General features: G+C 41.4%; 1 protein-coding gene across 5 annotated transcripts; it reads left to right on the top strand.

Annotated features, from left to right (window-relative positions):
* The first annotated feature begins 1,058 nt into the window (after window positions 1–1,058).
* Window positions 1,059–23,695, top strand: LOC133907337 (MADS-box transcription factor 56-like). 5 transcript variants are annotated; one of them, XM_062349359.1, is made up of 8 exons: window positions 1,059–1,198; window positions 1,326–1,588; window positions 21,824–21,902; window positions 22,511–22,572; window positions 22,661–22,760; window positions 22,888–22,929; window positions 23,015–23,056; window positions 23,282–23,695. In XM_062349359.1, the coding sequence occupies exons 2-8, from the start codon at window positions 1,404–1,406 to the stop codon at window positions 23,435–23,437; spliced, it is 666 nt and encodes a 221-aa protein (XP_062205343.1). In that variant the 5' UTR covers window positions 1,059–1,198; window positions 1,326–1,403; the 3' UTR covers window positions 23,438–23,695. The 5 variants fall into 5 exon arrangements, with proteins under 5 accessions (XP_062205343.1, XP_062205342.1, XP_062205341.1 ...); XM_062349358.1 differs by having other exon boundaries at window positions 23,279–23,695; XM_062349357.1 differs by having other exon boundaries at window positions 22,655–22,760.
* The last annotated feature ends 564 nt before the right edge of the window (window positions 23,696–24,259 follow it).

Raw genomic sequence — 24,259 nt, 5'->3', positions numbered from 1 at the left:
ATAGCAATTTTTTTAGGTCGCGCAAAAGGCTACAAGATTGATAATTATTATCCCGCGTGTAAATCAAACTAAGTAGCCCATGTCATTAGGGATGCAAATTAATTAATTTAATGGTACATTCCGATTTTTCTTAGGTTAACCAATAACACTAATTTTTATAAAAATTATTTAATTTGAGAAAAATGGTATTAAAAAATGCTCAATTTAAGAAAACTAATAGTATTAAATTGAATTAAAGACGGTTGATAGATACGCTTAGTTTAATTAATCTACACTGAACCCATCGCAACAAAATTTCGGACGGTGATAAAACTGTGTCCAACGGTTTCCTTTCAGAGGCCAAAATTCCTTCACGACGGGATTTTCGTTCCCTTCAGCGCTTCAACGGATTCCCTTCACGGTTCCCGTCGCGAAGAGATTCCCAGGGTCATTCCCTCCAGACCGGGATTCTCTCTCTTTTCCCTTCGCGATTCTCCTCGAAGGGAAGCTGTTGGAGATGAGATGAAATAAAAGGAATAAAAATGAGGAAGAGAATCAGGAAGGAAACGAAATGAAGAGAATATTGTTGGAGGGACAGTCTAACCATAGGTGGCCAGCAAATTGTTTCCGCAACCGATCGGCCGCGCTTACCGAGAAAAGGGTTGCGGACGGAGCGGACTCCGATCCCACCCCACGCACGGGCGCAGATCAGAAGCTGGCCTCCTGCTACTTCAGGCGGTTGGGGAGACCGAACCGATCCCCCAGCCGGTGAGGAACAGGAGTTTCCCCGACCGAACCGATCCCTCACCCCGGCGAGCCCTTCCACCGGGGGCGCGGTCGCAAAAGGCCACCCCGGCACGGCACGTCACGTCAATTTCCGCGCACCGACGGCGACGGCCAATGGCGACCGCACTCGCGCGATCGTCTTCTTTATTTGGCCGCTCCGACCCCACCATTTTACCCCTCTGCTTCCTGCCTCGCCGTCTACCCTCGCCTTTTGTGGTCGCCTTGCACCCCCGTCCACGAGACGGCGGCCTCCACCACAACCACCTCCAGGCCAAGCATTTTCCCTTCCGCCCCACCCCTATAAATCCACCCCGCCCCACCGCGTCTACAGTTCCACACACGCGCAAGAGGCAATCACTAAGAAAGGAAAGCCGAGGCGGCGAGCCCACCAGTACACCGCCACCTGCCTGCCCCCTTCGCTTTGCCATTTTTGGTGAGCGTCCTCCCCTCTCAGATCTGCCTAGTTTTATTTGTCTCGTCCCGTCGCTTCCGATCCGTTCGGTTTTTAAATCCGTTCGCTCACTGCTGCTGCTGGCTGGTTGGTCCGTGTTTGGTTGTAGATTATTTGGGGTGTGTTCTAGGATCGGGTTGGATTCTGTTTTGGGAGCGGAGGGGAGGAGGAAGAGGGATCGATCAGGATGGTGCGGGGGAAGACGGAGTTGAAGCGGATAGAGAACGCGACGAGCCGGCAGGTGACCTTCTCCAAGCGCCGCAACGGGCTGCTCAAGAAGGCGTTCGAGCTCTCCGTGCTCTGCGACGCCGAGGTCGCGCTCATCGTCTTCTCCCCGCGCGGCAAGCTCTACGAGTTCGCCAGCGCCCCCAGGTGCGTCGTTGCGTCCCCCGTCCACGTGCCCCGCCTCTCCGACGAATCTGAAACGAAACCCCGTTCCGTTTCGTCGTCTCGTTGTGCTGCTGCTACTGCTTCTGCTTCGGTTGAAATTTCTGTGGCGGAATTTCGTTTGGTTATGTTTTGGATTTTGAGATTTTTTTGGTTGTTTCAATTGGGGTTTTCCGTAGGGGTGGTTTGTGCTCCTCGAATCACTGAGCGTTTCGGGCGACGCCGCTCCGTAGTTTGTAAATGCTGTGGTTGCTATTATTGGAAATCGCGAGCTCATGTAGTGTCTGCTCCATCCTTCCCCAAAATATCTGTACGGACACGACCCGCAGCAAGCCTTGTTGCTCCCTTCTGCCTCACTCTCTCTCTCTCCTCCCCCTGCCTGCTGCTCCCTGCCACTCTCTCCCCACTTGCTTTCCTCCCTGCTCCATCTCTCCTCCCATTCGATATCGGACTGCAAACAGCAGGACCAGGCGATTAAAGTTCTGAAAAACCCAGGACACACGTCGTACACGGAGGCAGCCCAATGCACAAGACCGGAAGAGTGGGTGGGAAAATAGGTAGGCGTGACCAGTAATTGCGTGGAAGGAAGCCCATGGCTACGGCTCCAATCAAAGGCGTATGAGTACTTGGTATGTAGTGCTGCTGCCGATTGACCTTTCCTCTCTCTCCTCTCTCTCCTCTCCTCTCCTCTCCAATCACGTCAGCTCCGTTCGAGGTATGGCTTGCGTCTTTCGGTCATTCTACTGTGACGTTGGCTACAGTTTGTACTAGGATAGGTTGGTTTCTTGTTTCGTCGGGTTGCTTGGTCTGGGTTTATTTTGATCGGAAGGTGAAAAAAATACATGCGATATTGTAGTTTCAGCGAGATTTCTACTTTTGATTGCACGACAAATAGGTCCGATATGGATTATCTGTAGCTTTCGGTGAGTTCTCAACTTAATTCTCCTGTTTTCACATGGACCGTACTCTTTCTTAATCCTCATCTCGATTAGGCTTAATAAGAATTTTGTGCCAATTTTGATAAACTAATTGACTTCCTAAAACATCTATCTGAAATAATCGTATAAGTCTGTTTGGATTCTTATGAGCGGATCAATGGTGTCGCTACTTGAGCACAAACGGTATTTCGTTGGTTAGATCAAAGATTTTATGGAAGCTTTGGTTGATACTCAATCTAATATTTATGTTCAAATTTATCCTGAAATTACTAAGCCCCGACTCTTCCAACCAAGCGTAAACATGAGACACTTCATATCGCGCATATGTTCATGCCCATGTTTATACATACTTCTTTCAGATTGGTTCGTAGGACATAGCTTGGTGTCAACATAAGTTAATAAAATACTTAACCCATTTTTGTCGGGAATCATGAACCGTACATGCTGTGTACCCCTTTCGTTTATTTCAACATCATATTGTACGGTAATTGGAGCGAAAAGTTTACTTCCTTTGTTTCTGTCCAACAAACAATAGCGTACGCATTCCGAATGCCACTTTTGGAGGAGTTACAGTAAAAAAACCAATTCGCATAGGTATGCGGTCTGTGTTTCAGATGATCAACTACGGTTATGGTTTCCTTTTGTTAGTACGGATTGATTAGGGAAGCTACAGAGATCATCAAACATTACGTATATGGATTTTTGCAAGCCAGTGGAAACATTCTCTATATATGTTACGGCTAAGTATATTTATATATGTGGCAAATTTATTTCAGTATATATACTGGTACTTGAATTCTTCGTGAAAATTTTTATATTGACATCATAATTAACTGGCAGCACTCAGATGTGATGACACATGCATGCACAAGTATTGCTAGTCATTGTGCATCTGGGTAAGCGTCATATTCTGGTTTCCCTATGCAGGTTATAATATGCATGGGAGTTTATCTTTCTCACTCAGTATTTAAATAATCGTGTTCTCATATCAGTATTACGTATAGTGAAACTTCTTCTCTTGGATAAGTATGTATTCTCTATAATAAAGTGTTTGGATCTAAATCAAACATAGTGAACTTGTATTTTTTTGGATATCAATTGTTCATGCCATCACATTAATGGGCGGGGTATTTATAACCATACTCCAACCATCCAGATTGACATTACACTAGTGTCTCTGTTAATAAGAACATTCTTAAAATATTCTTAAGGTACTATAGTCATTACATTATTACAGGTTGTGCCATCACAGGATAATACACATGCCAATCGGCTCTTCGGCGGCTTGGATGGCCGCCTCCAGTCCTTCCTTCGATCTCGTTCCTCTGAGCCCTTCATCCCGCAACTAGTGGCCCGTCATCCTTCATCGACGCCTTCAGCAACCTTCATCCTTATAGCTGGAGCTTTGGCCTTCGGGCTCCTTGATCGACTGTCCCTTCAACTCCATACCTACGAAACAGCTCCAATTTTGTGTTAGTGTTGCTGGTTACTTCCTTCATACCTACGAAATAGCTCCACTGTTGTGTTAGTGCTGCTGGTTACTTCCTCCATACCTACGAAACAGCTCTACTGTTGTGTTAGTGCTGCTGATTACTTCCTATATGGGATTGGCTGAGGCCAGCGAGAGTCACACAGGGGGCTAACATGGTACCATTCCCCTTAACATAAAGTAAAAAGGATCTAGTGAGCCAATTATTTGAAGCATAGAACTTCCCTTAGCCTTGCTACTGCATGTAAATTATCTATGTAAATACATTAACTATATCTGCTATTTTGGTGATCAATTATTTTTCTGCGGCTACACAACATCAAAATTAAGATGGATACTTCGCAAACTATCATTGGAAAGTTTGTCCTTCCAATACCTCCAAAGCTTTCCACGCTTAGTTCTTTTGTCAATATGCTAATTCATTTTAGAGAATCTTTTTGTCCTCATTATAAATTTTAACTATAGTACTCGATCAACTTTTCTTGTCTAGCTATACCTTATATGATTATATCCCTCCTGTTTTTGAGTTTTCTCAGCTGATTAGGCGAGAGATAGGATTTTTTGGGTTTTGTTCTCTCCTATAGCACTAACTAGAGACGCTGCAAATTGGAGCCCATAGCTTCCTGCGTGAATAATATCCAGCAAAACGATGTCACCTTTCCCATTCAAACCACCCATGTTTCGAATACAATACTAAGAATCAATTGAGTGGAAGATCGGAACCAAATCTTGTAAAGGAATCAGATAATAGGAAATCGAGTCAATATTGCAAAGCAAAAGATTTTTAAAACTGAACCCAAATCAACTACAAGAAAAATCTCTCTTCAAAACTAAACCCAAATTAACTCTCGACACAGCTTTCACTGACTACATTTGCCATGACTAATGCCACGTGTCTGATAAAACCTTTGCCGACAATTATTATGTCGGTGAAGGTATGCTCGACAGTAGCATGTGTTGGCTGTGTAGTGTCCTAAAATAATGGGAAAAGAAGAATTTAAATGAGAAAAACCTCAGTGCTTAGTCTCCACACAGTGGATCCAAAGTAGCCAAGGGTCGACTATGAATAATTTCTATTTGACATATAGTGTCCATGGTGTCAAGTGAATGATATTGATGGGTGCACACTTAAGTAGTTTAGGCACTATGTTTGTTATAAAGAAAAATATATCTAGAAGTTTAGACATGAGGTATTTGATTAGCGATAGTTACAAGAATTTTTAGAGTAAAACCATAACATGTTTTTTGTTTGAATTTTTTATTTGAAAGTTAAGGATTTTTTGTTAAGAGGCTAAACTTCATGCGGCTAAGATTTGAGTTTAAATCTCGCCCCTTCTTTTTTTTGCTTTCTTGTTTTCTTCTTCTTCTTTTCTTAGGACCTTGCTTTGGAGGGTCTCCAACAAAACTGATAGCATTGGAGAGGAAGATGCCATGGGAAATCTAGATGTTGGCTGGCGATGATGCATTTGTGTCCGGTGACGCTAGTTTGCCTATGTGTGGGAGGGAGGGAGGGAGGAAGGGAGAGGGGGGGGGGGATGGCCGATGCGTTCATTGGTTGTGAGACTAGCGGAGGTTAGGTCTAGTTAGGTGGGTTGGATGGGCCAACATAAGGTAGCCCAATTTACATTTCCCTCTCTTTTCTTTCCTTTATTCCTCTTTTCGGACGGTGACTGATCTTATGTGACAACTTGTGTGTGGCATATTATTGCTCATTGACCTGAGTCATCACTTGTGACAATGGATAGTATAAAGCTATCGTATCTAGATATCCTAAAGTTACCTACATTCTCGTGACGTATCTCTATCCTTAGGAAGGGAATCTTTATATGTATGGAAACTGCCCGTAGATGTCTAGGATATTTCATAATCAGGCAAGTTTATCTCTAAGGATGATTAAAAAAATATTCCAGAAGTCGTACAACTTTCCCCCTATATATATACGGAGTCAGGGGACTATACAGAATATAAGCCCATCAAAGTCAATTGGATTCATTCAAGGCTACAGCTCTAACACCTCAAGCATTCTGTAGTTTAGATCTGTATTAGTAACTTTCCTCGACTACGCACAAGAGAACACTTCAACCAGGTTTAGATCCATCTAAGCTAGCCAAGAACCCTCTTGTAAATAGTCTCAGATATTAATACAAGACCAACAATATATATAACTATTATCCTAAGGAAGACCTGTACCTATATAAAACTCTGTGTGTGTTGTGTGATTTGTCTACAAGAAGCATCTCCTACTCTATAAGTTCATGAGATTGACGGTTCATCAATTATCGATAACTTGGATTAATTGGGATCATGCTCCGCATTCCAAACTAGTGCACCAAAGAACACTACTCTCTTGAGAACCAAATGATTGTTCTGTTGACTTGGTGTGATGGTGTTAGGGATTGCACCTGTTCACCAGTAGCACCCGGTTTGGGCCTAGGTTAGGCTAGGGTACATATGCGTGCGGGTTCAATGGTACTCTGCGTTCCCACGCACAGAAGGCATCAAGCCTCCCAATCCCTTCTTAGCATGTGGATAGATGCGCACGCGTGTGTGTGCGTGTGGTGTGAGTGTGATGTGCGTGATCAGTGCGCGCCCTCTATGTACCCTATAAAAAAACACTACTCTTTGACCCATATTTTTAGACACCTTGGACCCGCATCACTCGACCTTGGACCCGCATCACTCGACCCCGACCGACGACTTGGTTGATCCCAATTTCTTGTGATGGTGCTTTGGAGAGCTTCAAATGAGTATAGATCTGGGGTGTCCCATATTAGATTAAAGACATGCTTAAATCACTTTATTTTAGTCTATAAACTCTAGATTTTGTAAGTACCTTTTTTCCGGAGTTGGAGCTCTCTTAAATAGGTCCTTATGCAACTACATTTTAGCTTCTTATATTAAAAGCATAAATGGAAGTAGAGCAGCAGACACGAGTTTCAAGCTTGTAACCCTGGCAGATAATAGGGTGCCTTATTGCTAGGACACTTATATGGTTGTATGTAGCTGATGGTTGTAGTCACTTTTATCATAAAATTTAATTTCAATTTCATATTGTTCTATTATGAATCTATTGGGACTCGTTATAATCCATGTCTAACTATCAGCGGTAAGGTTTTTCCCTAGGTGGAAGGAGCGAGGGGACAAAGCACTAAGGGCGTTAGGAATACTTGATTAGACTAGTAGACGTTTTGGCTTGCGAAATACTTAATGTAGGACCCTTGATGTACAACTCTTGTACAACCATGTGTTTTAAGTCATCTGATTCACATGAGCCACTATCCAAGGGCTTTGAGCCATTGTTTCCTCGATAGCACTATAGTTGTCGTATGTGGAAGGTTCTTCATACAATAGTGCTCTTCGGCTTGACCATGTTAAATTAAGGGGTACTTTTATGTATCGATAACATAGGGGTTTAAACTTAAGCAAATGTACCTAGTTTATGATGATATTCTAAGGACCTTAACAATCAACTAACAATCAAACTAGCTAATATTTCCAAACTAACAATCTTATTTCTTAAGAGTCAATGACCAGTTGATGATTTGGGAGCATTGGGGGCGTCAACTATATGTTTGACCCCATATAACTTCTTCGCCCACATGACAAGGAGGTCATCTCGAGTTGAAATGATGGAAACTACTCCTGAAACATCTGGAAGTCCTCAAGTTGCGGAAGCGTGGTTGTCATTGCCACTAAATGAGCATATGGCTGTGAACACGGCATAGGAGGCATTGAGTGCCTTCTCAGTGTCGGTATGATCCGATAAGTTGTGGTAGGATTGGAGCCAATTCGGGTGTTGGTATGGCGGCTTTGCAATGAGCTTTTTTACCATGCCAACATGGAGGGTGTCGGAGGATTAACTTCTGTCGCAGTGATCCTGAGTGACCTCTTTTTAGAGATTCGGCCGGGGGGTGATCCTGAACAAGTTTGCTGGAGAAATGGATATGAATGCGATGGCTAGCGGGGGTGGAATGATCCAATGCAGAAAAGAGTAAATGCACTGGGAGTTTAGACAGGTTCGGGCCGCACGGAGGCGTAACACTCTACTCCTGTATGAATGCTATAAATGTCCTGAGAATGTCCCTCAAGGATGTTGCTGGTTACAAGAATGTTTGTCTATCCTAGAGCCTAGGGCTCCTTGTTCTTCGGTCTGTGTGAGCTTGTCTTTGCTTGTTAAGAGATTTTCCCGCTTCTCTCAACCGTTCCAACTTGTCTTTGTCCGTGCTGCCGACTGCTTTAAATACCCGTCGGCAGTAGCGTGCCCCGAAAGGGAGGGCTCAAGTTCCAAGGCACTATAAATGGAAAGGGCGTCATCATAGCCTCTGTGCAAAGTGACGGGGGTTGAAAACGCGCCCCGCGCCCGGTCAGCAGGAGTCATGATGGCGCTTGCAACGGGCGCCGTGGAGAGGGCCCACCGGGCAGCGGCAGAGTGGCCCGGCGTGCCCGCCCTGTCTTGTTCTCCTGCCACAGCAGCGCGGCAGACGGAACGCCTCGGGCCTTACGATGTTATCCCGAGGCGCGTCGGATGGCACGGGATGGGACTCGTGCATTTAATGTCCCCACGTCTTTCTGCCAGAATATGGCAGGAACTGACACCGAGCGTGGCGAGAGCAGTTGGAGGTGACAGGCCACGCGCGCTCTTAAATGCGGCCTCAGCCCTTTCACTGGCTGACACCTCATCTCCGGACCCCTGTGGAGGCCACTGTCTGGGGGCTTCCTCGGTCGTCGAGGAACCGAGTGCTCGGGGTCACTGTTCACCTCCCCGAGCACTCTCTCCCGAGAATGCCCTTTCTTGGTCCTCGGGGAACCAAGTGCTCGGGGGCCACTGTTCACCTCCCCGAGCACTCTCTCCCGGTCTTAACTGTACGAATCCTCGGGGAATCGAGTGCTCGGGGGCCGCTGCTCGCAGCCCCGAGCACTCTCTCCCGGAACTTCCTTCGTTGAATCCTTGGGGCACTTGGGTGCCCGGGGGGCTACTGCTTGCAACCCCGGGCACACCTCTCCCGGTACTCGGTTCTCCTGGTCGTCGGGGGACTTAGGTGCTCGGGGGGTCACTGTTCACTTTCACGAGCACTTTCTTCCCGGCTACTTAGTCTTCGTAGTTCATCGGGGAACCCGGGTACTCGGGGACCACTGACTGTGGCTCCGAGCGCCCTCTCCCGGGACTTAGTCTTCTCTACCTCGCGGAGGTGACCCAGCGGGATGGCGCCACGTGGCGGACTGCTGTCCTGGTCTCGGGATTCGGGGACCTTCGGTTCCTGATTCACCGACAGAGGGCATAATGAAGACATTCACGTGACGGAAGTTCCAAAAGGTAGGCGGCCTCGTTGATCATGGCAATGACTTTGTACGTCCTAAAGAAGCATAAAGATTCCTTTTAGTCTTAAATATCACTACTACGGAAAGGATCATCTGTGCTCTATTATCGCTGTCGGTACTGTTATAACCGGTAGTGATAATTTAACACTACCGGTTCTTAAGCTCATAAGACACATAAAAAGCCGAGCTAGCAAGAACCGACAATGATAGTGATTATTACTGTCAATTCATAACACGAATTGGCAGTAATACCAGCTCATAAAAGACATGTCTTTAATAACCAGGATTGATATTGTCTATCATTTCCAGTTGTAATTACGAACCATCAGTGATAGCTTAAAAACCCTATGGCTTCCAGCCCCCACCTGCTCGGCTTCTCCCAAACGCCTGCTCGCTCTCACACACGCACTATTCTTTTTCGCTTTCTCCCCTTCACCGCCGTCGCCCCATCTCCCGCGATGAACACTCCACCACCATCTCCCGCTCTTGCCACTCCACCGCCCCCTCCACCACCACCATCTCTTGCCACACCACCCACCCAGTGTCTTCGTACAACGACGAGGCTCCAGCGCCGTCAGAGAGCTCGGATGAGGCACAATCTGAGCTATCCAGATTGGTGGGGTCCCCCTCTGAGGATGACATTTGGGACTGCTTGATTGATGAGCCGAATGCAAAGAGGCTCCAGAGCAGCTCGGACGAGGAGGAAGAGGAGTGTGAGGACTCGTCCAAATTATATTTGAATTAATCAAATTGAGCGATCGTTTAATAAGTTGAGAGGTAGCACACGCCTGTCTCTCGATATGCCACGTGCTAACCCATATCTCATAAAAACGATCGCATCCACTAAATGATTAAAACGAATCCAATCCCGACAGTTCTGATATGTGTGTTTTGATAATTCCTAGGAAAGCTATTATCTACATATATCTCTACCAACATGTACATCACAATATCACAATTAAACAAGAGTTCAAGTGATTACAAGTTGATCAATTAAACAAAAGACTAAGTATCATCTAGCCTAAAATACATATATCATAGCGGAATAATATTTAAAGAAAACAACGATCAATGGAGTCATTTGCCCATAAGACAACTGACCGAGGTTAGTGGTAGTATAGTAACTACTCATCACCACACCGCTCTTGGTGGGGCACAAGTAGCCAACTTCTAAACTCTTCCTGAAAAACAATCGATAAAACACGACGAGTACGAAGGTACTGGTAAGTCTTACTCGTGTGGGTATATATATTCCTGACACCAAGGACAATGCATTTGGATGAATTAGCAAGGAATATGCCACAAGGTTAAATCAAATTATGCGAAAGACAAATTAACTTACAACTTAAACATGTGAACACCTAGCATAACTTAATACTTAAGCTATCCTATCATGACCATAAGAATATAACCATATCCAATAGGTGAATACGATTATTTCAACATAGAACGTAACCGAACAATCTCATCTCATCCCACATGACCTCCACACCACCAATACCAAGCGAGACTCCATAGTGACATCTAAGCTCGCTTATAATCAAGAGCGAGACAATTCGAATTGATTTTATATCCTGCAGGGGAGTACATCTGATAAGAGTATGGCCCAATCTCCTGAGAGGTAATATGATATGTCTTTGGTGGACTTTTGACGTTGATAATCCAAAGGCTTTGACCAGAACAGATTGATGACTCACGCAACCATTACACCTCTACTTCGTAGTTATCAACCGTGCTGAACGCGGTTGATCTCACCAATAAAGTTTTTTTCTGCAAGTGAATCAAGAACACAAGCAAAAACATGGTAGAATACGAGTTGGGGTTCCACAAACCGAACAAACGATGAAACTATTTAAAACATATTAATCTAAGTTAAACCTAAGTCTGAACTATGACGACTACTGTATATATATAAGGGGACATAAGAAGATCGGTCTAGGGTTGTGAGGTCGTGGGTAGAGGTGTACATAACCTGGACTCCGACCTGGACACGATTACAAGAACCGATAAGGCCCGTATCGGTGATGTAACCCTTTATTTCATCAACTCTGATTAATCTATAAGGAAACTAAGGGTGAGACCAGATCCATTGAAAATGGCTCGTCATAAGCTTGTCATCAAGTCTAAGAACACCTCAATTAGACTTTGTATGTGAAAGTTATACTCATTTTTATTGATGTGATGTTCTGAGACTCAGAATCGAATTTGGAGTCCCATTTAAGTTCAACTTTGAGTTCGGGAAGACTTGACCTTCGAGGGATGACGTCCAGGTGAGCTTGTGATGCTTCTTCCATATTCTTAAGCAACAAGACATGACAAGAATTTAGTAGCAACCCATTTAAGAAAATATGAACAGTAGGGAACAAGATTATGTGGTGGTTTAATTGTCGCGTATGTACTCTTATATTGGTCCTTGTTTACCTTGAGGAGTGATGTCCTCATCATCCTTCCTCTCTTGAATTGGAGTCACCTTTGACTCAAGATTATCTTCTTTCGCTAAGTATGGTTTTAAATCTGAAATATTAAATGTGTGAGTAACATCAAAATCCGCAGGTAGATCCAATTTGTATGCATTATCATTAATTTTCACAATTATTTTAAACGGACCATCAACTCTAGGCATAAACTTTGATTTTATTAATTCTGAAAACATACCCTTTCTCAAATGCAACCAAATTAAATCATCTAGTTTAAATTTCATTTCTTTCCTATCTTTACTTTCAGCAATCCTATAATTTTCAGTCATGCGCTCTATATTCTCATTATTTGTTTCATACAACTTAAAAATAAATTTAGCATGCTTCTTAGCATCCAAATTAAGTTTTTCAGAAGCGGGCTATGGTAATAAATCAATAAGACCATAGGGGTTAAAACTATGCACTACCTGAAACAGACTTATCTTGGTGGTGGTATACTGATCTATTATAAGCAAACTCAATATACGGTAAACACTCTTTCTACATCTTCAATTCTTTTCTAAGACAACCCGTAAAATGGTGGATAATGTGTTGTTAACAACCTGTGTTTGTCCATTAGTTTGGGGATGACATGTAGTAAAAAAATCAGCAGCTTCGTCTCCAATTAGTTCCAAAGTGATATCCAAAAGTGACTAAAAAACTTTACATCACGGTCCAAGATAATAGTATTAGACACTCCATGTAGATAAATGATTTTTTTAAAAAGAAAATTAGCTATGTTTGTACCATCATCGCTCTTATGATAAGTTATAAAATATGCCATTTTAGATAAACGATTACAACTACAAATATGATATCCCTCACCCTCTTTGTCATAGATAACTCTAAAACAAAATCAGGTAACTCTAAAACAAAATCGGTAGAAATATCCCCCCAATGTATATTAGGAATAGGACGAGATTGTAAAGACTGTGGATTTAAGCATGACTTTAGTCTTATTGCAAGTAGTGCAGCGAGACATATGTCACTCGACATCACGGCTCATATTTGGCTAGAAGAAGTAGACGGTCAGTGCATCTTCAGACTTCTTTAATAAAAAAAATGTCATCAAACCTACTCCATACGCCTTCTGCAACAACAAAAGGCGAACGGATCTAATTGCAATGCACAACTTGTTAGCACGATAGAGCAAACTATCATTTCACACATATTTTTCAATGATTTCCCTTATTTACAATGTCCAGTCACTTCTTTAAAGTCTAAATCAGTAGTATATAAGTCTTTATTGGTCTTTAAACCAAAAATCTTATTATCAAGTTGAGATAATATAGTATAACGGTTAGAAAGCGCATCATTAATCACGTTATCCTTTCATTTCTTATGTTTTACGATATATGGAAATGACTCAAAATATTCTACCTATTTAGCATGCCGTTTATTTAGTTTAACTTGATTTTAATATGTTCAGCGATTTATGATTAGAATGTATAACAATTTTTTATGCTATAGATAATGTTGTCAAGTTTCAAGGATACGAACTAAAATATACAATTTTTTATCATAGGTAGAATAATTCAAACGTGGCTCATTTAATTTCTTATTGAAATAAGCAATTGGTTTACCTTCTTGAATTAACATATCTCTAATTCCAATCCAGCTAACATCATAATCTAGCTAAAGTCTTACTGAAATCCAAGAGTTGGAGCAATGGAGTGTGAGTGAGCTTCTCTTTTAACAACTTGAATGTTTTTTCTTAAGCAGGTCTCCATTTGAAAGCTACTTTTTCTTTGTCAACTCGTTCAACGGTGCGACAATGCTACTGAAATCCCACACAAAACACCGATAGAATCTTGTAAGACCATGAAAGCTTCTCACCTGGATGACAGTCTCAGAGATCGATCAACTCTTTATAGGTTTAATTTTTTCTTTATCCACCTCTATTTCGTGTGGAATAACAATATAGCTAAGAAAAGAGACTCGATACATGTAGAAGGTGAACTTTTCGACATTGTCAATTAAACATGCTTCTCTCGAAGCTTTAAAAACTACATGTAGATGATGAAAGTATAGTTGAGTATAGTTCATGTGACTTGCCGCAAATGAAGATATCATCAAAAATAAATCTCCACAGATCTTCCAATAAAAGCACATACGTTTATCAATTGTATGAAAGTACTACATGCATTAGTTAAGCCAAAATGCATCACCAACCACTCATACAAGCCAAACTTAGTTTTAAATACAGTCTTTCATTCATCTCCAAGTTTTATTCTAGTATGTTGGTATTTATGTCACAAATCAATTTTAGTAATAATTATAGAACCACTCAACTCAAGTATGGCATCTAGCTTAGAGATATGATGATTATATCTTAAGGTAATATTATTGGTGGCTTTACAATCAACATAAATACGCCAACTACCGTCTTTCTCAGGAACCAAAATAATGGAAACAACACAAGCTAAGTCTTTTTCGTTCGTACCTGCGGTCCAAAATGTCTTGGACTTGTCGCTAAATTTTCTTAGTCTCGTCCGGATTGGTTCTGTATGCAGCACGGTTTAGCAAGGTCCTGGGATCAAATCAATTTGATACTCAATCCCTCGAATATGTGGTAATCCTGGATGTATCTCAGCTGAAAATACATCTATATACTTATGTAAAAGGTTAGTAATAGTAGGAGGCAATGAGCTAGATATAACCTTATGTGAAACTAAATCATCTTTGCATATCAAAACATACCATGACAGCTCATTATCATAAATTTCAGCAAAGCCAAATTTAATAGCAAGTATAACACACTGTTTCAATTTAATTTCATTGGACTTGGAATGTGTCGTTGCTTTGTCCAACATTTTCTCGTTGTCACTATTCGTCTCATGTTCGTTCTTATAACCTGTGTGGTTAGTTGCAAGAGTATATTCATCCTCAAGCACTTAGATAATCACCCTCTTTTGTTGCAATATACGCTCGCTGACTTAAGCAATCTTTCGTGACGTGGCCTATTCCCTTACATCGGCGGCATACAATCCCAGTCGTATGACCCATAGAAGCAACCGAAGAACTCATGGTTGGGGCCTACACACTAGTAGATTTTCTTACCTCGGGTGAAAGTGACGATGTCGGAGGTGCTACTGAACGGACCCTTCTGGAGAATGGGGGCAATAGACTGTATAGCTGAAAGTGAGACTGTTTTAACTTTTCCTAGTGTTGATTTTGGTGGTAATGCTTCCAAAATTGTTCCTTACCTCTATTGTTGTCCCTGTAATTTTCTCTGTCAGTCATGCAAGTTAGAACAATCTAGGAACATTATTATATCCTTTGTAATCAACTATATCCTGAATTTCACGCTTTAACCCTCTATAGAAACGTGACAGCAGTTTCTTCTTCCGTAATAATATTACAACGCAACATATTAATTTGTAGCTCCTGATAATATTTTTCTACGAATCTATTGACTTGGTTTAAGCGCTGTAATTTCTTACGCAAATCGTGTTTATAAGATGGTAGAACAAATCTGTTACGCATAGCAACTTTTAAATGATCCCATGTAATAGGTGTTAACCCATCGTTGCATACTCTTTCCAGTAAATGATAGCAAAATCTTTAAATTCACTAGTGGCTTGTCTAACTCTATGCACTTTAGGAGCTAAATGAGCATTAAATTTATGTTCTATCGTAATCTCCCAATCTAGATGTATTTCAGTATCATAAACACCCGTAGAAGTTGGTATGCTAACTTAACTTTAGCAAATAGGTCATCATTAACACATATATTATGTTGCTGAAAGATATTACCTGTTATACCTTAATGATTAAAGTTAAGATGATTCCTTTGACGTGCATCTTGGGCAGCAAGAGCAGCATTGGCGTCGTGTTTATGCCTCAAAAATTTTATCATCTGTGACGGACTCCCCATATTTAGCAAACTCAAGATGTAACCCGTCATGCCGAGATCAATTTGCACCATTAGTATGGCCATAGGTGCCATGAGCACTTTATCGTATTGGGGGTTGCTATGGAATGCACGGCTCCATCCTGTTCAACATATAGGTGAAATTGACAATAATGTGGTTAGCACAACCTAGTGCTTTATCCACATGATGAAGTCCAGTCTCATGGCTTCGAAGAATTCGTTGCATCTCATCCATCTTCTTAGTTTGATTCTCCATCTTCTTAATCAGGTCATCGATCTTCCGTCCTTACGAACTCTCACATCTCCTCAAACGTTTTACCTGCCATTGTTAATAGCAAACATGAGACAATAAAAATATATTATCCCTATTAACTACTAAGTGTTGGAGGTGGATGTAGAATCACATCCTCAAACGTCTTACTATGCTCTTACAAGTGTTCTAACCAATCATAACAAGTGGCACAACCAATGACTGGTTTGTGATATCTTAACAGGTGTGAGTGAGGTGGTTCCAAAGGAAAATATGTTCTGATCAAGAGATGGTGCTACTCGAACATGCAATATTTAGTAGAAAGGAATATCAATAATGATTTTAGATTAGCAAAGCTGAATAATAGTCCATGGTACTCGTAATAGTTGTTGGCCTGAACGCAGTCCTAGAACTAGTTAAAACAAACCGAAAATACTCGATAAGCACAATGAAACAAATTCGTAATGCAAACGGAATTATCTTTCTTTTTTTCTTTTGATTTCTTTTGGTACTCTTTGCTTCTTTTTTCTGTTTTTTTTAATTATAGCAACAAATGATACCAACTCAATAAATATTACTTTGGCTGCAATAAAATTATAAGCTAGCAAAGCTTCTAGCTAATCAGCACCTATGCAACATGCAACTTGTGTAAACAATTATTGGCAAAGCTTCTCAACTCTGAAATATGCATGGCAAAGCAAACTATGATGGAAAATCCAACTCTATCTCCAACTGCTAATTGTGTCGGTTTGTTTTGACGATTCCGAAGCGCTTACGAAGAATCTATTAATAGAACTGGGTTGGATGGAAAGAACAAGACATAAGCTTTCCAACCAATACTTAAACCTCGAACCGAGTTTGGATGTGAGAAATATGACTGCGGAGAGGTGGGACTGTCAGTCTGACTTTGAATTGAATTCTAGTCCGAATTGACTTAAACTCCGAATCGGTGGTGGAAACTTATAGATTTAGACAACCAACACAATAAATAGACCAGCAACAAAGACAACAATGGACTCAAATTCAGCAACGCGAAAATTGAAATCAAAATTGTGAAAGGCACAGTGTGGTTTGAACAGCAGAAGAACTAAGATCTAAGTATTTTTGTGGGATAATTTTCTGAACTCTAGATGATAGAACGCGACCAAACAAAAAGGAATAAATGAGGTTACCTAACATGCCACCAAAGCTTTGTTTTTTTGTGTACAGTGACTACCCCAATAATTCTAGAGATTAGTAATTATTAGTAGCTTAATTAATTATTAGTGTGGTATAAACTAGTATTACTAGAGATTAGTTTTATAAAGCTTGAATAAATTATTATATGCATGTTTAAATTTCAATTTTTTTTCCAGATTGAGTATCATTGTTGGTTCATAGTTGGAACAAGGAGTGATAAGCATATCATTCGATAGATTGGACTCAAGAACTGATAGTAATAGTTTGTATCATTGCCAGTTCGTAGATCCAACCGCACTGACAATGAATATTAGTGTCGATTCTTGAGTTGATAGTGATAATACATGATTATCACTACCCCTTAGTCACTATCAATTTAAAAATCGGCAGTGATGACCCTTTTTAATTGTCAAGTGATGCTCAATCTTGAATGTAAGGCTTCTTTGATGAACATTACAAGCCATCGTGCCCCTTAAGAATGTACCTCTCTGTAATCACCTGTGGCGTTATCAATTATATTGGCGAGAAATGACTCGTCAGTTAAACCTAACAGCAGGATCTTTACTGCTCTCGCTAACTCTCACTCCACATGAAGTTAACCTCAGCTATATATATATATTTCTCATTCATCAATTGTTGCTCGTTAACACAATGGTTTCATGAACTGCAGTACTGAATATCAGCACGGTTTGGTGGGTAGATGTGCAATAAAAAGCGAACATTTTTTAAGGCATTAATATTCTAGTTGTTTAGATGTTTGGTGTACCAAAGTGGCCTGACCTTAATGTTAATATAATCCAACATTATTTCAAGCTTCAAAAACAATATACCCTGTGGCACCTGACAAATTGCCCTAGTCAATCCTTGCACAATCATTTCTTTTTAGAAAAAAACTCGTACAATTTCTCTTTCAACCTAACTATGTATTTCACTATTTTCTCATAGTCAGGTAACTCCAATGGATATCAAGAATATTATGGCAATGATTTATAGTTTTTGCAACTTAAGTAGATAGCATGAGTAGAGTTGCGTTATGATTTTTTTTTGTTCTTGCATGTTTCTTTTTTACCATTCTAAATCTCCCATGTCTAAAATATGGTTTAAACCATCTTTTTTCCTTTTAATTTATGTCAAAAGAAATGTTTTTTTGTTAGTAATTAGATTTGAAGTCAGAGCAACATTTTTCTATATTCATTGATATGCCCTATCGATTGTAATCCTGAGTTCAACATATAGATTATAGCAAAAATCACTCTCATTTAAAATTTTTAATTAATCAAACCACATAAAATCAAGGAGATATTTATATGACCGTAACCCGGCCTCTATTTCTCAGTTTCCCAACCACGCCACCACCACAGCATTGCCGCATCTCCGTCGTCACTGTTTCTCCCCCACAAGCTGCCAAGGAGTAACAGGAAGTCGCTATCGTCCCTGTGCGGCTATCCATCCGTCAGGAGCCCGACTAGAGCATGCTTGTGTCGAAAGCCGAGCCGCTCCGCCACTTTGTCGCATCACCAGCCGCCGCCACCGCTTCTCGCCGTCTTCGAGCTCAGTGAGCATCCCCGTCCCCTCATGCATCCTCCTAGCCAGCGTGTTGCCGTTCACCGGTGACCTCTTAGCCACCCTTCTGAGCCGATCTGCCAACCATAGATGTAGGTTGTTGGTATCAATTGCGTGCGGGTAGTGAATATCCACTGCCTAGCCTTTTCTCCGTCGCTCAGGTCAAACCTCGATCACAGTCGATAAGCCCCCAAATAGAATCCTCATCGCATGTGCATGTATTCGTGGTTCTCGAACTCCGACGGAAACCCCGTTCTGGCGAGCTCTTCGACGTCGCGCCACCGCAATCGCTCGCCCGATCTCCTTTGCCGCTTCACTCCGCCACGCGCTCATGCGTCCGCTCGCGCGTGGGATCGGGGCCGGCCGCGAAGCACGGCATGGCCGAGTAGGCTGTGGCTTGGCTCAACCACCAGAAGGTCGTGCCCCAGTGGGTCTGCTCAGGTTCCACTGCCCGCAACCCAGTCAGCATGACCCGAGTGGGCCACCTACTGTGCAGCCCAGCACTATGCGGCCCAGGTCAAGCCCAACCGAGTACTATGTACGTGGGTCCCACCGGCGACTGTTTAGTGGGCCTAGCTACTGTTCAATGGGCCCCACCCGTGGGTCCCACCTATGATTAGTACAATTTCGTATTTTTCCGATTTAATTTTAAGTTAAATTTTTAGGAGTCATAACTTCTTCGTTTTGGCTTCGATTTCCCCTATTTAATTTTAGGTTAAATCTTCGGGAGTCATAACTTCTTCATTTTGGCTCCGACTTCGGTGATTCTTTCGCCGAAATACATATGAAATTGCGATCTACCTGTCTACCATAGTGTGATATCCATTAGGGCTCATTTGGTGTTAATTGAGTTTTATAGCTCGATATTGATCGTAGTCGTGTTGCAGAACTAGCTGAGTTTTGCGAGTGATGCGCGGGAAGTATCAGGAGTGAGAAGGATCCTAATTCCAACCAAGGCTTAGAGGAAAACATCAGAGAAGGCAAGTTATAACTCCTTGATCATATTGAACCTATGTTTTCTTTTAAACTTCTTGTAGTAGCTAATCCTATCAAACAATTGTCATGCCTTAAATGTTATCATCCAGAATAGATATACCTATCGTTAACTATATTAACGTCGGACGATGCCATAATGTCTTGAAATGCATCTCTTCTAAGATATCGTTTCACTCTACTCATATACCATGAATCCTTGATGGTTGTGAATTCCGTGATGGTTGTAAAATTCTTGATGTCGTGTGGGATATGGAGGGGGTGTAAAAATAGGTGAAAATTGTTTTAGCAGGAACAGGTAGAATAGTACTTTGGACGAGGATGCTATTGGAGGCTTGAGTTACCTTTGTGGTATTCATTGTCAGAAGATATCTGCTATGGCCGCTAAGAACCGAGTCATTGCTCTGTCATGCTTAGCCACCTCAGTGCAACCATGCGTCTTGTATAGGCAGAACTTAACTTTTGTTTCACCAAACTAGGTTAGGCATCGTACTAGGAGGCTGGGGAGCAGCGAGGGGTCAAGTGACCATCTATACCTCTGTTTGAATGTTTTGAGAAGCAGCCAACGACTTAAAACGGGGGCTGACATTCAGTACAAGGTCTGTTACTTGAGGTATCTCGTAGAAAAGCTCGGCAGGAAAGGTAATTAAAGTGCGTTGGTATGATTTGCTCCTCTGTTCGCAACGGATGGAGGCTGAGTATATCGTGTGGATACAGTGTATAACCTCTACAGAGTGTAAAACTATTTGAATAGCCGTATCCATGATTATGGATATGCGAAAGCAGTAACCGTCTTGATTAGACTTCGGGTCCGTGTGTCTTGATGAGTGATTTTGTGGACTAGATATCCGTGTGACGAGGTTGTGGCTCAGTCTGCCAGTATCTATGTGGTATTAGAGGTACATCAGATGTGATAAGGACTGCGGAGTGAGGTGTAGCTTCTCCTAGGACAAAAAATCCCAGATATGACTTGCTACTTGGTTTTGAACTACTAAAAACTGTTTTGAAGTTATAGAATACAATTGAATGATTGCATAAAACTGTTCTACGCTTAAAACTAAACCGTAAAACATTATCCTTGAAATACCCTTTATGCATATATCAACCATTTGAAGTAAAGCATTATCCTTGAAATACCTTTTATGCATCTATCAACCATTTGAAGTAGTATATGACTTTCTGATTACCTTCCGTATTCACTCTTGCTATCATTCAGATGAGAAAGCCATTGTCGATTATGTCGAGGATAGAGGTGTGGATGAAAAGTAGAGTTAGAAGTTACGTTCGCACCTTAGCTGCATGTGTCTTGGGTAGTTATTTTCACGGTGGGCCGTTAGGACAAGTTTGTAATATACCGTATGGTTTGTAAATTTTTTGTACTCTAAACCTTAATATCTTATGTACGAAGTTTGATTGTAATGCTACGATTGTTATACTATATGTATCAGCTATTTGATCAAATGACTGATACATGAGGCATAAGAGATCCCGGGTTTGGGGTCTTACATCGAGCCCCTCCACTGGACTTATATATTATTGCTGTTGTTGTTAGAGTGTGATTACTATTTTAGTCAGTGTTAATAAAGCCCAAATCAAGAACTGTGATTGCTTCTGTTGATATGACCATTGCTTTCTTCTTACAATGGCATGGTTAGATCAAATGTTCTAATGCTGATTTTGAATAAATCCATTGAAAGAAAGCTGCGGAAACACAACATATCATACATACACTCTGTGTAAACACACCGTATCATTCTGCAGTGTTGACATTGTCCATTATTTCGCAAAATAATAACCACTCTGTCTAAACGGAATCTATATTCTGTCTTGCTTGATCTACTTTTGGCACAAATTTGGGTTTTGGCTTCAGTTCGCTTGCACTGAGCCGCTGACTACAGCAGATCACAAGATGAGTTGTTCAAGCCAGATCTTGAATTCTGTAAGATCTCTTTATTATTTTATGTCCGGGAAAAATACCTGTTGGTGATAAACGATTTTGTCTCATTTCCAAGATTTTGTTCTTGCACTTGTTCTGAAACGCTATACAAGGCACTGAATAACGTCAACGTTCAATCAAAATATGTATGATGTTTCAAATTCCATTTTGTTTAAGAATTACTATTATTTTCTGACTTACAGTTTGCGTATCCTATCTGCAGCCTCCAGAAAACAATTGACCGTTACAAGACATACACAAGGGAAAATGTCAATAACAATACTGTACAACAAGATATACAGGTAAGGATCACCAATATGACCTTCCTGGTTTGATGAGGAACACTTGAATTATGTATATATATATATATATATATATATATACATATGAATATCTGATATCAAGTGATATAGAGGATCATCTTTCTTCGTTTTTATAGTTAGATATATGTAGTTATTCAAAAGATGCTTAGTTTGCTCATTTCAAATTCTATTAGTTTGCCTTCGGGTGATGTATATCTACTAAACACATTATTGAAAACTGCATCTTGAACTAGTTCAGCTAAGCTGAAATTAAATAATATACATTTGCTTTTTATCTATATCTTTATAAAAAATAGCTTCTGTATACCTAAACCCCAATAAAGGATGGTGATATGCTTAATTGAAAAGGTAGGAACCATGTCAATTTTTTTCCATGAATATGTATGTCGAAAGCAATGAGGTGGCATTATACTGCAACACCTAGAAACATGAGCAGAACACACACACACACACATATATATCTCTTGAGAGGTTACCCCAGTATTTTCAGTATAAAAAAAGGACATGGAGTAAATTATCTGGTACTTACTCTCAGCATAGCATGCATCTGATGGCACACTTTTAATATTCGATCATCTGAACTGCAGCAAGTCAAAGCAGATGCCTTAAGCTTGGCAAATAAACTTGAAGCCCTTGAAAACTCCAAACGGTAAGCAATCGTGTCACTTTCTGAAAATGAACACTATTCCGTATACAGCAAAAGTTCAGCTATTCATTTTGATTTACACTAGTTGCAGAAAATTTTTGGGTGAAAATTTAGAAGAGTGTTCTGTTGAAGAATTGCACAGCTTGGAGGTTAAACTGGAGAAGAGTCTCCACATCATCAGAGGAAAGAAGGTTAGCTAGCTAAACCCTAAACTCTAAAATTCCTGCATTACCATTCCTAAAGAACCTTGCGGTGCTTTTTGGAACAATGAAGCTGCCGTATACCCAAGTTGACATGCATCCTTCTTTGTGCTGACAGACCCAACTGCTGGAGCAGCAAATAGCTAAGCTGAAGGAAAAGGTAATGCATAGCCCCAGAGCATCCTGAAACTCGGAAGTAACCACTTCCTAACTCTGCATGCTATATCTTTCTTGATCTCTACCAGGAGAGGACCCTGATCAAAGACAACAAAGAGTTACGCGAAAAGGTAAATTTTAATAAATCGAATGTGTAACTGATATATCTTATGCGCAAGCAAAGCCGATCTCATTGCGAACTGCAAAGTACCTGATATCTTATGCACAAGCAAAGCCAATCTCACAGCCGTCATGTTATATCTATAGATAACCAACATGTGATGTGTAACTGAGATATCACTGTTGTTTGGTTCCTTAGAAATTTATCACTGCTGTTGTTCTTGTCGCTGCAGCAGCGCAACCTTCAGCCGCCACTGGTGGCTCCAGCCTTGAACAGCTGCCCGTGGACGCGGGATCTGCCGGGCCCTAGCAGCAGAGACATGGACGTGGAGACGGAGCTGTACATAGGATTACCCGGCAGGGAGCGCTCCTCCAACCGGGACTCAGGTTGAAGTCCATCCAATGCAGCCACCGGCAGCGTCAGCCAGTGGGTTTTCAGCTCAGCTGATAGGAATAAGCTCCGATCTGCATGCATCAAGGGCTCTGCCAGTTCAGTGGTTTACTTGCAACTTATACAAGTTGTGCTTGAAAAATCGAAATCTGTAGTTTGTCTTGCAAAGGTGGATGGAAGAACAAACGGCTGGGTAGCTAGCTGCAAACCTGTAAGGCTTTCTGATACATGAATCTATACACCCAGTATGTTCTCTTCTTCTGACTGTGTAGAACTGTATATAGTATAGATGCTGTTTTGCTGCCTGGAGTTCTGGACGTTCATCGTTTTATATAGATCTGCCGAAGTCTCCTGGGTTCTCGAGGCATGCGAGACGTTCCTTGAAGCGTACACGTGGACTTACGCGCTTTATGTTTTTTTTAAGAAGGGGTGATTTTATTGGATCAAGTAAAGCACAAACATTATAAACAAGAATCCGGGACGAAGGAAAACATAAGGAAATAACATATGTTTTGTTGCTAACATCTCAAGCTTTATCTCATCTATCCTCATCAACCATGTTCGAAGGAACCGGAGCTGAACTCTAACTCTTCGAATATGAGCTGAACTTTGACTGACGAGGAGAGGTCATTAAAGACCATTAGATTTTTTTAGCCACCAAAGCCACCAAAAATAACATCTTGTAGTCAGGATGTATTGAGAGTAATGAATGCATCGGGTAAGCTCGTCAGATGGAAAGAGACCCGTTGCCATCTAGACACAAAGAAACTTGATGCCATCGAACACACAGACAACTCAGAAGGGAGAACCAGTGCCTCCGATG

The sequence above is a fragment of the Phragmites australis genome, chromosome 24 (genome assembly GCF_958298935.1).
Source record: "Phragmites australis chromosome 24, lpPhrAust1.1, whole genome shotgun sequence".
NCBI lineage: Eukaryota > Viridiplantae > Streptophyta > Magnoliopsida > Poales > Poaceae > Phragmites > Phragmites australis.
Note: the sequence above shows the minus strand (reverse complement) of the source record. Positions and strands in the feature narration are given on the sequence as shown.

What these genes read in the sequence shown, in the direction of transcription:
- LOC133907337 (XM_062349355.1), top strand. Translation starts at nt 1,404, where the DNA reads ATGGTGCGGGGGAAGACGGAGTTGAAGCGGATAGAGAACGCGACGAGC. An exon ending in GCCCTTGAAAACTCCAAACG is followed by an intron (nt 22,573 to 22,654) that starts GTAAGCAATCGT and finishes GATTTACACTAG; the next exon opens with TTGCAGAAAATTTTTGGGTG. An exon ending in ACATCATCAGAGGAAAGAAG is followed by an intron (nt 22,761 to 22,887) that starts GTTAGCTAGCTA and finishes TTGTGCTGACAG; the next exon opens with ACCCAACTGCTGGAGCAGCA.